This window comes from Condylura cristata, unplaced genomic scaffold (genome assembly GCF_000260355.1).
Source record: "Condylura cristata isolate star-nosed mole 26May11 unplaced genomic scaffold, ConCri1.0 scaffold00030, whole genome shotgun sequence".
Classification (NCBI taxonomy): Eukaryota; Metazoa; Chordata; class Mammalia; order Eulipotyphla; family Talpidae; genus Condylura; species Condylura cristata.
In genome coordinates this window covers 12300206-12314003 of record NW_004567131.1, presented here as the reverse complement: position 1 = coordinate 12314003, position 13798 = coordinate 12300206, and the positions used below count along the sequence as shown (strand labels likewise).

At 42.1% G+C, this 13798-nt stretch overlaps 1 protein-coding gene across 1 annotated transcript in view; it reads left to right on the top strand.

The window, feature by feature from the left end:
• Window positions 1–3844: 3844 nt before the first annotated feature.
• ASB13 (ankyrin repeat and SOCS box containing 13) overlaps window positions 3845–13798 on the top strand; it is an 84107-nt gene continuing 74153 nt past the window's right edge. Inside the window, exon 1 of the mRNA XM_012731259.1 lies at window positions 3845–3927. Within this exon, the coding sequence (XP_012586713.1) occupies window positions 3885–3927 (43 nt within the window). The 5' untranslated portion in view covers window positions 3845–3884. The remainder of the gene's footprint in view (window positions 3928–13798) is intronic.

Below are 13798 nucleotides of genomic sequence, written 5' to 3'. Positions count from 1 at the left end.
AAAAAAAAAAATGTGAATGCTGGGCCCCACCAGTGGAGTACTTCTAATTTTTTAGTTTAGGTAAGGGGTCAAGAAGTCTTACTGGCATTTCAAGTGCTTCTGTTGTTGAGATGATAGATACCATCATCTCTTAAACATTTATTACTCAAAAACCGTCAAGATAAGCAACTGAAAGTGATTTTTTTTAAAAAATTATTTATTTTGCATTCAAAAGCTGGGGTGTAGGCCGGAGGTGAGAGGGTAGGGTGAGAAAATTTACCAGAGATAGAGCATGAAACAGAAAAGGTGGATTGACTGAAATACCCTGCTGAAGGGAGCAATGGGTGAGACAGGGGAGATCTGTTGTACCATGTGGGCTAGCTCCCTGGTCAGGGATAGAAATAATGCTACATTGGCTATGAATAGCTTCACAGTGCTGAGATTTAATCCCTTGTACCACCAAGGAGGTCCCAGTTGAAATTCATTTTTATTAAAGAAAGAAATTCCATCCCCAAAAAGCACATGCTATCATATATATACATATACATACATACATACATACATACAGCTATTAAAAAAAAGGCTAACAATAAAATGAAAATACTGATGGAATACATACAAGATAGAATTAATGCAATAAAACATGGGTTACAAACTATCCCCACTGACCAAAACTGGTTTACTACTTTTTCAAAAAAGAGCTTTATTGGAAATGAAACACATTTGTTTATGTATCATGTGTGGGTTATATTTTATGTAATATGTATGGGTGTTACAGGAGCAGAGTTGACTAGTTGTGCTAGCAGTTGTCTCACAAAGTCTAAAATATTAATTATCTCAACTTTTATAGAAAAAAATGCTATAAAATAATTGGTAAGACTGAAGATAGATCAAACCTAATAAAACCTCTGGGCCCAGATAACTTGAGTTGAAATTCCAACTCTGACACTCACCAGTTGGGTACGCTTAGGCAATTTAACCTCTTTGTGCTTAAGTATTCTTATTTACAAAGTGGTATAGTAACAGAACTTATGTCATAGGATTAATATGCTGGTCAAGTCTAATTATGCATATACTATAAATTTTTTTTTTTATGATCCCTTACGTTCCTGCTATGAGTGAAACCATCTGGTATTTTTTTTCTTTCTTTCTGGCTTATTTCACTAAGGATGATCCCTTCCTGTTCCATCCATGTTGCTGCAAAAGGCATGGGTTTATCTTTTTTTTTTTATTGCTGAGTAATATTCTATTGTGTATATGTGCCACATATCAGTTGATCTGTGTTGATCAGTTGTTGCAGAAGTTGTCAGTCTTAAGTAACTTTACTAAAACGTCTCTACCAAACACTAGACTATATGGGACAACAGGCATCTATTTTTAATCCAGTCATCTATTTTTGGCCATTTGGGTTGATTCCATGTCTTCCCTATTGTAAATAGAGCAATAATACAGAGATACAAGTGTCTGTTTGAATCACTTTTTGTGTCCTTTGGGTAGATACTTCGGAGTGGGATTGCTGGGTCATATGCAAGCTCTATATTTAGCAGTTTGAGAAAACTCCAAACAGCTTTCCATAGTGGTTGTACTAGTTTGCATTCCCACCAGTAGTGTAGGAGAGTTCCTTTTTTCCATACCCTTGCCAACATTTGTTGTTAGTAGTTGTTTAAATATGTGCCATTCTCACTGGTGTAAAATGGTATCTCATTGTGGGTTTAATTTGCATTTCTCTTATTACAAGTGATGTCAAACATTTTTTCATATGCCTGTTGTCCCATATAGTCTAGTGTTTGGTAGAGACTTTTTAGTAAAGTTACTTAAGACTGACAACTTCTGCACCAACTGATCAAATTTATTATCACAGAAAGAGGGAAAATCAAGCATAATAAACTCCCTCATTTACTGTAATTGGAAGTTTATAGATTTATGAAAGTCTTACTAAGTAACTGGACTCTTAATTAAACATCTAGACTACCGATCCAACTTCCTAGAGACAGCAAATACAGAGGACATAGGAAGATATTGACACTAAGGGATGCTATGAGCAACATCTAGAATGTGGAAAATTTTAGTTAAATTGATTAGTTTTTTAATGAATAATGAAGGGGAAAGTAAAGATGAGGGAAACTAGTTCAAGAGAAGATTAAGAGGTATATCAGCAATTAATTGACCATGTTTGCTTTCCAACTTAAACAAATTAATGGTGATTTTTTGGTAAACAATACTGGAATATTATTTTGATTTTTTATATTAATGAATTAATATTAATTTTTAAGATGAGAATAATGGTGTTGGGGTTATGTTCAATATGTCCTTATATTTCAGAGATATCTATTAAAAATTGTAGATTAAATGATATGTTGTTTGGTGTTTACCTCAAAATAAGCTAAAGACATAGGGAAATGAAAATATATAGATGAAACAAGTTTAACCATACATTAATAGTGGTTGAAACTCAAAATACCAAAAACATTGTTTTGCATTCTGGCTTTGCTGTACAGTAACTGGTACTAGTCTACCATACAACTCCAAATTTCTGGTAAGCATAAAGAACAATTACTTTTAGACTTTGAACAACAGATAGTTTAGGAATGTGATCCCCAAAAGAAACTGAAGAAGCCAAGTGAGCCCTATACTTACCCTGTCTTTCTGCCTATATACATTTATGGGAGAGTATTGAGTGTTCCTTCCAGAATCATCCCCCCTTCTGTTTCCTAGCCCAATATGAAGGGAAAAATACTCTCACCCATTTGGAAGAATAAAAGTAAACAAAGGTAAAAGTAAACAAATGTTTTAAAAAGGAAAGGAGAGCCTTACCAAGTTGAAAATTTAAAAATTTGTCACACACAAGCGTATAGTTAACATGAAAAATAGAAAAGCGTATTATAATATACCCTGCCAAAAGAGAATCCCACCCAAGTTATTGTGAACAATACACTGTTGTATTTACTTTCAGATTTTTTTCTTTAAGTATTACTTAGTCATTTTGTCTTTTTACCTAACCTTATAATTTTTCAAATTGTTTCATATTGTCAAACACTGTGGACTGGCCTGGAGATTAAGAGTCCAGTCCTCAGAGAAGCCTTGCCCAAGAGAGCTGGGAAAATAGCAAGAACCATACTCTCTGCAAGGCCAGTGTTATAACCAGACCATGTGACTTCTGATATTTTTTACTCACCAGACCAAAACTAACGTCTACAAGTACATTCAACACAGGTCAAGAAGGGTGAGAAATTTTGTGAGGTTGAAAAACTTTGTAACTCAACTTTCTAAGTCGCTTGCAAACTAAGCAAAACATAATTATACGCCCATCCACGCACGCACAGCAAAACCAAAAAGTAACAAAACAGCTTTCTTACTCATCTGCCAACTTGGCATCGTTTAGAAACAAGTTCTTCATTCCTGCGGCTCTCAGCTTTCATATGCTAACACTGTTAGGGGAATTTAAAAGCGTCTCTATGAACTTGAGAGACTTAAAAAATTTAAATTAATGTGCGCCATTTGGAATTTATGATTTATCTTGAACGAGGAAAGAAGCAGGTCGTATGAATACCAGGTGCGGTAGGATGTCCTTCTTGGAAATAAAACCTTGGCGAACTCTTGAGATTTCCAGGGCGCGATCAGTGTAAAGAATGGAAGTGAGTTTTAGCCGGGGGACCTATTCTGCAGGCAGCCACGTTTTGTAGCTGAATACGCTACAAAACGCGTGGACACCTACTTTGCAGTCACACGTTTGTCCAGCAAAGCCTGTGACGGCCACAGCAAAGTAGAGTGCAGGTGACCGCCACGCGGCGCTGGCCGCGCCAGCTCGGGAACTACAACTCCCGGCGCAGCCCAGAGTCCCCACTGGCCCCGCCTCCCGGCCCGAGCCGCCCGCGGTAAAGCCGGGTCGCCGGGGAGTCAGTGGCATGGAGCCCCGGGCGGCGGACGGCTACTTCCTGGGCGATGTGGGTACGTGCGATCCACCGAGGGTGCGGGCGCGGGCGCGGGCGCGGGCGCGGGCGCGGAGCCTGCGGGCCAAGCTGTGCAGTTGCTAGCACCGCCAGAGCCTCTCTGGGGACTGACGGGTTGCATCTGATGACATTCGCTCTGAGATCGGGGACGTGCTGTCCCGAGTGAGTCGTGAGGGCATTTTGATGGGCCCTTACGGCGCCGGGTGATCCTATGCATCTGAGATGAGGTTCTGCGGGTGCCGCTCTCTGTTCCCGGCCAGCGCTTTGCAGGGTAGTCGTCGTTACGCCGCACCGGTTGTGAGATAATAGAACTCAAGCCCACCAGAGCGCTGTGCACTTAGTCCTTGCCAAATTCTGAGGCAAGACCCGGGGAAGTAGCCAGGAACCGAGCTGGAAACTGGACCGCCCTGGGAAGGGTCGTGTAGAGTGTCATTAGCATCCTATTGATAGTTCCAGCTGTAACACGGGGAATCCACCAGAAAGAGAATATGCCCCTGTGACTTAATGTCACTGTGTGAAAAAATACCATTTCAGTCATCTTCTTTACCATTTGGACAATGGAAGGTTAAAGCAGATTGGAGGACAAAGGGACAGTCTTTGGGGAAGCAATGTTTCTGCTTATGAATACTAGGAAGGATGAGATGAATGGTGTAGCACTTCAAAATCTGGGGGAAAAATAAAAAGCTAAAGTATTTTTACACTAGTGAAAATAGTATGCAAGTAAAAAACGAAAAGTCTTAAGGTTTAACTTTAAGAGAAAATTGCAGTCACAGCAGGTAGGATATTTTAAATAACTTTACCAAATAACCACTGTCAGCATCATCGAAGAATTTAATAAGCATCTGTTTTAACTTGGCATTGCACCCAAGCCCAAGACTTTGACCTGCTAGTGTGGCCTGTATTTGATTGCTCAAGGAATACGTAGGACAGGAACAGCTACCTAAAACTGTTAAGCACTTATTTTTAATATTTGTTTATGCAGAATGTTTAATAGTGTACATAACATTACCTCTTGTTATATATCCTGTGTAGTTTGTTAATGAATGCTATCTCCAGAGGAAAAGCACTTTCTAAGCTAATGGATGTAAAATTCTGGGTTTCCTTTGTCAATGGGGCCTTATCATTGTTTAAATTGAATCTATGTCCTGCTGTCATTTTATTCCTAACACTATTGAGTAAGTGGAATGTGTTGAATCCAAAACATCAGCATTATTCCAGCCAAAGGAGGCTGATTTTAGGACCTTTAACTCATAGTAACATTGTGATCTCAAATTTTGGATATGTGATATACTACAACCCACACATGCAGGTATTTTGTTTTGTTTTGTTTTGTTTTCGAAAACACAAAACGTCACAGAGGTAAAGATTACAGAGCCTTACAATATGACCTGATCAGTAAGTACAAGGAATTCAGGTGACAGTCACATCTTAAAGTAAATTGAATGTCTATGATTTAGCAATTTGTAATTGCAAATAGACCTTGAGTGAAAGTAAAAAAAAAAAAAAGTTTCCCACAGAGAAAATAGTAATAAGAATAAGAATAAGATTAAACACTTATATACCAGAGATATTTTTTTTATTACAAAGTTTATTTTTACATCATTTTGCACATTTTTTTTTCCCATCTCGATTGTAATACCCGCAGGTTTCCCATCATCAAATCACCCTTGTGCCACCACCACAGTCCCGTGCATTCCCCCCCTCCACCCCGTTTTTGATCCCATTCCCCACTTCGCTCCCACAGAATGTCTCTGGTATATGGTTGTTCATTATTTTTGTTATTTTCTCGTCTGGTCCATTATACTCCTGCTATGAGTGAAACCATCTGTATACCAGAGATATTTTACAAGAGTGGAGTGGGGAATGGAATCAAAAATGAGGGAGAAGTGCACTGGACTATGGTGATGGCACATGGGTGATTTGGTGATGGGAAGCCCACGGGGATTACAACTGAGATGGAAAAAGGCACAAAATGATTTAAAAATAAACTATTATATTATTAGAAAAAATATATGTTCCCATAATTAGCATCCATACTGAAGAGTTTCAGACAGAAGTAGGGGCTGACAGATGATGAAAAGGTGCCTTAGAGAGCAGACCAGTAAGCAAGGTGAGCTGCTGATACACTCTTCTGTTATCCTTGGTCAAGATAACAGAAAATTCATTGCCTCAGTGTGTGTGTGTGTGTGTGTGTGTGTGTGTGTGTGTGATAGTGTATGGGAGAGAGAGAAAGTGGGTGGATGGATGGGTGGTGTGTGTGAAGGTGGGTGGATGGATGGGTGGATTCAGAAGTGAAATGGAGAGAGATAAAGAAGGGCAACTCCCCAGCCTGTGATAAAGAATGGCAAGGTTGTGGGCAGGCACTAACTACAGCCCTGTGACAGCTGCAGGACAGTCACAATCACTGACAATTTAGAGGTGAAAGTAACATAACCACAAAGCAAAGCTGAGGTTTAAATCCAGGTGCGCGTCCCACCTTTTAAAATTTTTTTTGGGTTATTGTTTGTTTTACCCTTAAAATAGACTCACACCCTTCTCATGAAACAGGTTTATCTCTAACCCATGCATAGGACAACCTGAGTGCTGGGGTGGTTTTATTACTGGGATGGGTGGGCCCTTTCTGTTGTGGGTCTCTGAAGGGATGTGCATTGTTTTTACCACCTATCAATATTGCCAGCTTTGCATTTTATCATTTCCTCCTTCTGTCTATCAGAGATGAATTTGCCTGAGGGATCCACAGTCTGTATTCATTCTTCTTCTGTCATCAAAATGTGATTTTTTTCTAATGATTGATTTATTTATGCATACAGAACTGGGATACAGGCCAGAGGTACAGGGACAGTGAGAGAATTCACCAGAGACAGTTGGGGGAAAAAGAGGCAAATTGGCGAGTGCACTGCTGAGGGGAGAGGTAGGCTGGTCAGGAGAAGTCTGCTGCACCATGTGGTTCAGCTCCCTGGCCTGGGATCAAATTCATGCCACAAGAAGGTCATCTTATTCCAGGTCTTAGGAATAAACTCTGCAGCTTTCTCTGCACATTCTGACATGGATTTGGGGCATAAAAGGGCAAAGTCAGTGATTTGGAGTATGAAAATGTAATATAATAGCTATGAGAATTAACAGGCAAAGTAAGAATCACAAGGTAAGAATCAATTTGTTTCCTCTCCATGACTTGTATGTTCAGTCTGTTTACAACTCCTGAGATGCTATTCTAGCTGAGCAATTGGGGTCCTTTCCCTCTCTTGCCCCTTTGGTAACCTGTTCCTCAGGCTATTGGTAGGACCTGGGTACGGTGCAACTCAGGCGCCTTCATGGGAACCATCTTGGAAAGTGATATTCACATTCTAGTTTTAAAAGATTTTCTTCCCAACTTGTATTGGTGAACCAACAGACAGTGCTAATGTCAACCAAGAATTTAATTAGTGATAGAGAATAGAGAAAATATTTCTACCTCCTGTTTCTACTTTTCTAAAGATTTAGCTCTCACCAGAATGCAGTATTGAAGCAAATGAATTTGCAAGAGCAGGCTGAAAATGCACAGATAACTAGTAACTATTTTAAGAAATAGAATTTATAGCATTGTCAAGAGGATTTAAATTTCCTTCATGGACCATGTAGGTGCAGATGGAAATTTGGTTACTAATAGGCAAAAACTGAGGAAACACAGTAAAGTGTGTTCTCTCAGATCTGACTTGCTCCTCAGTATCTTACTAAACATTTAAATAGACCTCTTCAGCCTGCTGCAGCTAATAGATGTTCAGAAAATAGAACAGAGCCATTCATCTGTTCTGTCATGGTTGCAACTGTGCAACTGTATCAGCATATTTTTAAGCACAAGCACAGACATGAGCAGCCTACTGTGAGATAATGTAGACTTCTGAGTGGGTTAGGTAGGATCAAAGGTTCTCACAGTGAATCAAATACCTAAAGGACCTTTTTAATAGGAGTTTCCCCTGTGAGAGGAGAGTTTTGTTGCTCATTCCAGAGGACAGAGTTATAGGGGGAGGCTAAAGCTCACGTTATATTCCTATCTGGAGATCCCTGCAGTTCCATGTACGATAGCCTGCCAGGGCAGGCTTGGGGTGGTCAGTCAGGGAACACTGCTTGGCATTGTGAAGGATCGCTCAGCACCCACAGGGAAAGACCACGGTGCAAAATGTTTATAATGCAAACCTGAAGTCACCTGCATTCCTGTATCTAGAGTAAGAAGCAATAGAAACCATGAGATGTCTGTGAGTGATCAGGCTTTGAGAACTTGCTTTCCATGAGTTGGAAAGGCAAAGCCAGAAGTAATAATCTTCTGTTTGGGCTAGAATTTAACTTGCTTCTTAGGATCCAGAGCCAAGAATCCTTGCTGATGCTGAATAGCCGGGTGATGGTTGGTTTTGCATTGGGACAGGAAATGTGGCCTGAGTCCAGATGGGCAAGTTTCTAAACATGGGCCACACACCCAAACATGTACATGCCAGCCTGCGTGATGGGGAGGACTGGCTTGAGCATCACAGATGCCTTTAGATGTACGATCTGATACAACCTCTCCTCACTTCTCCATCCCCACCCCCAGCAACCTTTCACCTCTCTGTGTCCAAGTCCTGTGCTGAGAGTTCCAGCTTCTGACATTTATTTCATACTTCACACTCCCTGCAGACATCCTGTCAGGGGAGATGAAGCCTGAGCCCACTTCTGCTCCTCCACTTGTACATTTATTTCCCTCCGGGGTCCTTCACTATAATTACTTTTTTCATTTAAATTGGTATTTAGTATTTCCACTACTATGACTGAATTTCCCCACAGCTCTGCTACTTGCTATGCCAGGATTACATGTCCGGTGACTCTTTGCTTTATTGGAGGTGACATCCGTTCTTTGTGTCTGTGTTTTCTGTCCCTCCATCCAGTAGCCCCCATCTGCCTGGGCACTTCACATACCCCGGAGATTCCACCGCCTTTCTCTTCTTTGGATGAATCGAGGACTCCCACCTACTCTCGCGGCCTGGCCTCTTCCCATCTGCACACATTGCTTCTTAGGCCTGATGCTGTCTCTCACCCTGGGGCTTCCATCCCATGGGCCCTACATCCTCAATATCCCTCTTTCTACATCTATTGCCCTCATTTGTCTGCAACACCTTTTCCAGGAACATTCCGAGTAAGGGTGGGGTGGACACAAGTTATCTGAGGTCTTGCTTATTACCTCAAAATGTTGATTCTACCCCTACACGTCATTGCCAGCCTGGCTGTGTTTGGCATTCTGTGTAGGAAATTCTTTTCCACAGAATTGTGAAGGCAATGCCCCTGTTCTCTTGTTTCCAGAATGACGTTAAGAGGTCAGATACTGTCTTTGTTCCACATCTCTGCATGTGACTTTTCCCCCCTCTGTTGAAACTTTTAAGAGGTTTCCTTATCTTTCATGTTCTGAGTTTTATATATATAATGATGTGACTTGATGTGGGTCATTTTTATTTATCACCCAAGCTATTCATTGGACTCTTTCAATCTAGAAATTCATTCCTTTCAACTCAGATGTTAGTGTAATTTCTTTGGGAGTTGCCTTTTCTCTTTGATACCTTCTTAACTGGATTTTAGCCTTCTGGAATGGAACCTTTATTTTTCTTACTATTTTTTATTCTCCCTCTTTGTCTTTTTCCAGGTGTTATTTCCTAACTCTTATTGGTTTTAAAGCTTTTTATTCTTTTCAAACATCTTATTATTTTGGCATTTCCTTTCTTCTTAGGTATGAAGAATAGTGTTTTGTTTTTGTTTTTTTTTAAGACATTTTTACTGGCATTGACCCTAGTTCTGTATAATTCCTTCTTTTCTGTTTCTTTCTGATTCTTTCTTGTTCTCATATAAACCTTGGTTGTGAATTTCATGAGAGAGACACTAAAGAGTCTGCGGGATGCTCTTTGTCCAGGGCAGTTTTCATGCAGGGAGTTTGGGGAGGGCATGTAGGGATCTGTCTTGGCATGCTCGCTTTTGTGGGTTCCAGAGTCAGCAGCTGTTTGTCTTCTCTGCAGCAACTTTTACTCACAACGTAGTGGTGGATTCTTTGGGGGTGGCCCAGATAAGTGTATGTGCTCCATCTTCTGAGTCTGACTTGAAAAGACCCAGCCCCACCAAGCTTTACTTCTGGGGAAGTGGGGAAGTTGCAATAAGTTGGTTATCTCATGGGTGCATGAGCGTGTTTTCTCATGTGTGGAGAAAGAGTGTAAACCTTACCTTAAAATAGGACCCCAGCTACAGAACTGAAGCTCCCAGAGGCGAGGGCAGAGGGTAAGGAGCAGAGCGAGTAAGGGGCCCAGTGGATTTGATAAAGGACTGGGAATTTGGTGGTGGAGGTGGTGCTGTAAAATGCATCTGAAGAGGTATGAACCTATATTTGTAAATTATTTACATTGTTGTAAGCCATTGTTATTGCAATAAAAATAATACAAAAAGAAATTGGACTTGGAGGATGACTTGTTAACAAACTAAAATTTCCTGAAGGTATTCAAGGAGATTATGCATAATAGGTTACCAACATTGAGCATGTTTCTGGGCAAAGCAATGTATGTGTTTCTTACTTTTTCCCATAAAACAACCCTGTGCAATGTTATCTCCAATTATTAGAAAACCAAGGCTTAGATAATTTCAAATGAAAATCTTCCCATAGTCTTGGCTCAGACAGGGAAGGTGGAGGCTTATGATAAGCCTAAGCCTCTGCTGTTTGTGCTCTGGGAATTAAAGACCCAGGGGAGGGTGACTTGGTAATGAGTATCTTGGGGTGAGCCAAGCAGGGAAGAGGCAGGTAGCAGGTAATTGGAGGAGCAGTTTGAAGGGGTTGGATGCAGGCTGAAAGCCCGAGGTTGGAGCCAAGTATATCGAATTACCTATATTTAAAACTGCCCTCTCCTATTTCCTGGCTGTTTTCACTTTGTCTTTCTCTTTTGCTTTCAATTTTTCACTTTCAATTTCTTTTTCCTTCTCTTACTGATATTTGGTTGTTTTTTCCCTCTAAGAAAGTAAATATTTTCTATTCAACTTTTATCCAACTTATCTTAAAATCATATGGCATGACTTTTGACTTCAAGTTTACTCTCAATCATTTATTTATGCATGAATGCATGTATGCAAGAGCTGGGTGTAGACTGGGGGTGGTGGTGGTGGTGAGAGGATTCACCAGAGACAGGGTAGGGAGCAGAACAGGCAGATTACTAAACTACATTGCTGATGGGAGCAGTGAGGGAGACAGGAGAGGTCTGCTGCACCATGTGGGTTAGTTCCCTGGCTGGGGATTGAACTCGTGACTGCAGATAGCCTTATAGTGCTGAGACTTAACCCCCTGTGCTACCAGGGAGGCCCTACTCCAAAATTGTTCGGGCATTTTATAATTAAAACCCTGAAAAAGACATCACTGAAAAATACCTTAAAAGCAGCAAAACATTCCTATGTAAGGCTTGCTATGTGTAAAAATAAAGATTATTTTCCTTGAGAATCAATGTTCTAACTTCAGTTACACTAGGACTTAAATTCAGACGAGGCCCTCCCTGGTGGCCCAAGGGGTTAAAGCACAGCACTATGATGCTATCTATCCTCAGCCATTGCAGCATGAGTTCGACCTGCCAGGGAGCTGACCCACATGGCGTGGCAGACCTCTCCTGCTTGCCCGCTGCTCCCCTCAGCAGTGTATTTCAGTTCATATGCCTGTTCTACTCCCCGCTCTCTCTCTGGTGAATCCTCTACCCCCCCCCCCACATCTCTTGCCTGTACCCCAGTTTGTGTGTGCATAAATAAATAAATCTTTTTTTAAAAAATGGAGGTCACACACAAAAAAATGGAGGTCACAATAAACATCACCTGTTAAACACTCATGCTGGGTCAGGCTCTCTGCACATGGTGTGTCTGGATCTTAGCGTGTCCTGGAGAGGACACATTGTCGTCTGTAGTGGTGTCTTTTTGTCCTTGGCTTACAACCTTTTTCTTTCGTTATTTATTTACTATCAGAAAAATGGATATAGCTATGACTTCAGGCTCTTAATAATAGACCCAGAGGCCTCCCTGATGGTACAGGGGTTAAGTCTCAGGGCTATCAAGCTGTTGCCAATTACTGAGGCATGAGTTCAATTCCTAGCCAAGGAGCTAAGCCACATGGTGCAATAGACCTCTCCTGTCTCACCCACTGCTCCCCTCAGTAGTGTATTTCAGCAGATCCACCTGTTCTGCTCCCCACTCTGTCTCTTGTGAATCCTCTCAGCAGCCTCCCCACCTCTGGCCTACACCCCAGTTCTTGTATGCATTTAAAAAAATCTTAAAAAAAAACAATAGACCCAGAACATCTTCTGGCCCAAGCATTATTAAAGTTTCTACTGTGACTGTTTCACCTTGTTTCAGAGCCAATGTGTTGGCTCAGTTGCCCTGAAGGTATTTTCAGGTTGTTTTATAAACACTGTCGGGGGCTTCCCCTTGGAGCATGGCTGGTTACCAGGGGTGAGCAGTGGCAGGCTGTTTGGGACTGGCTAGGAGTCCTGGCTGGATGGTATATAGGGAATCGGGCTCTGGGTGGGCGGCATCAGGTACAGTGCAGGCAAATGGGGCCAGGACTCAGCAGGTGCTCACCTAGAATCAGTCACTAGAGCTGGGTTTGAGGTGGAGTTTGTTAGTAGGACACAGACAGAGTAGAATAGGAATACCAGACCTGCCTTACAGGTCTGACAGAAGTCAGTGTTAATGACCTGTCATAGTCATAGCATCTTAATAGGTATGGTTGGCCTAACTTCTTGCCAGTGTCTACACAGCCACCCTGTGAGAGTTGACAAAAATAGCTCCATTTTTGAGGTAAGACAACCGAGGCTTTAAGTTTAAGTAACTTGCCAGAGGTGACAAAGCTCAGTGCAGGTGACAGAGATTAGTGCTGAACTCACAAGCTGGTGGCTTCTAAGGCCGGTTACCACCCACCCGGCTTCTCCAGGACAGGGTGATGCTGAGGAAGTGTGGATTTTATTCTGGAGAAAGGAGCAGTTGAAAGGGCCTGAACATCATCCCCTCCCCTAACCCACTGGGATTTAGAGGTATTGGTGCAGGGGTGAGGCGGAGGGGGTGAGGAGAGACACAGAAAGGGGTGATGGAAAGCAAGGAGTGATAGCAGGGAGGGATTTAGGAGACAAAGGGGGTTGCAGGAGGGAAGGGACAGTCGGGCTTATTTGAAGAGGGCATTGTTTGGAAAAAAGGAACAGTGATGGGAGAGGGGGTAACAAGGAGGGGGTCCTAAGGGAGAGGGAGGTGCTGAGAGACCAATTATGTGGCAGAGCTGGGATTTAGGGGGAACTCTTCTCCCATAGGAAACTTGCCATAACAGGAGGGTCTCAGGTTTCAGAGGTAACCCCTCTCCCTGGAGAGAGGGCACAAGATGGGGGTGGGGGACTGGCTTCTTAGTCTCCTTACAGCTGGGCTCCGGGCACTGGATGGAATCAAACCCAGATTCAGGAGTGGGTTGACAACAGTGTTTTCCTGTGCTCACTTTCTGACTGCAGCAGAATGTTTTTGCTTAAAGTTATGACAGCCTGCTAACTCTCATTTTTTCACTGGTTTCCATGGGTCCAGTGCGCTTCAAGCTGCCTCTGAGGCCCCATGTGACACCTTCCACTCTCCGCTTCACTTGTCTCAGCCTTTGTGGGGTCACTGGCCTGTCCTCCTGCTGTAAATTTGCCCCCACTGATGATAGCCGTAACCACCTTTCTGCTATTTGAACAGAAAGTGATTTCTAAATTTTTTTTGAAGATTTATTTATTTATTCATACAGAACTAGGGTACAGACCAGAGATGCGGAGGGTGAGAGGATTCACTGGGAACAGAGTGGGGAGCAGAACAGGCAGATCAACGAAGTACACTGCTGAGGG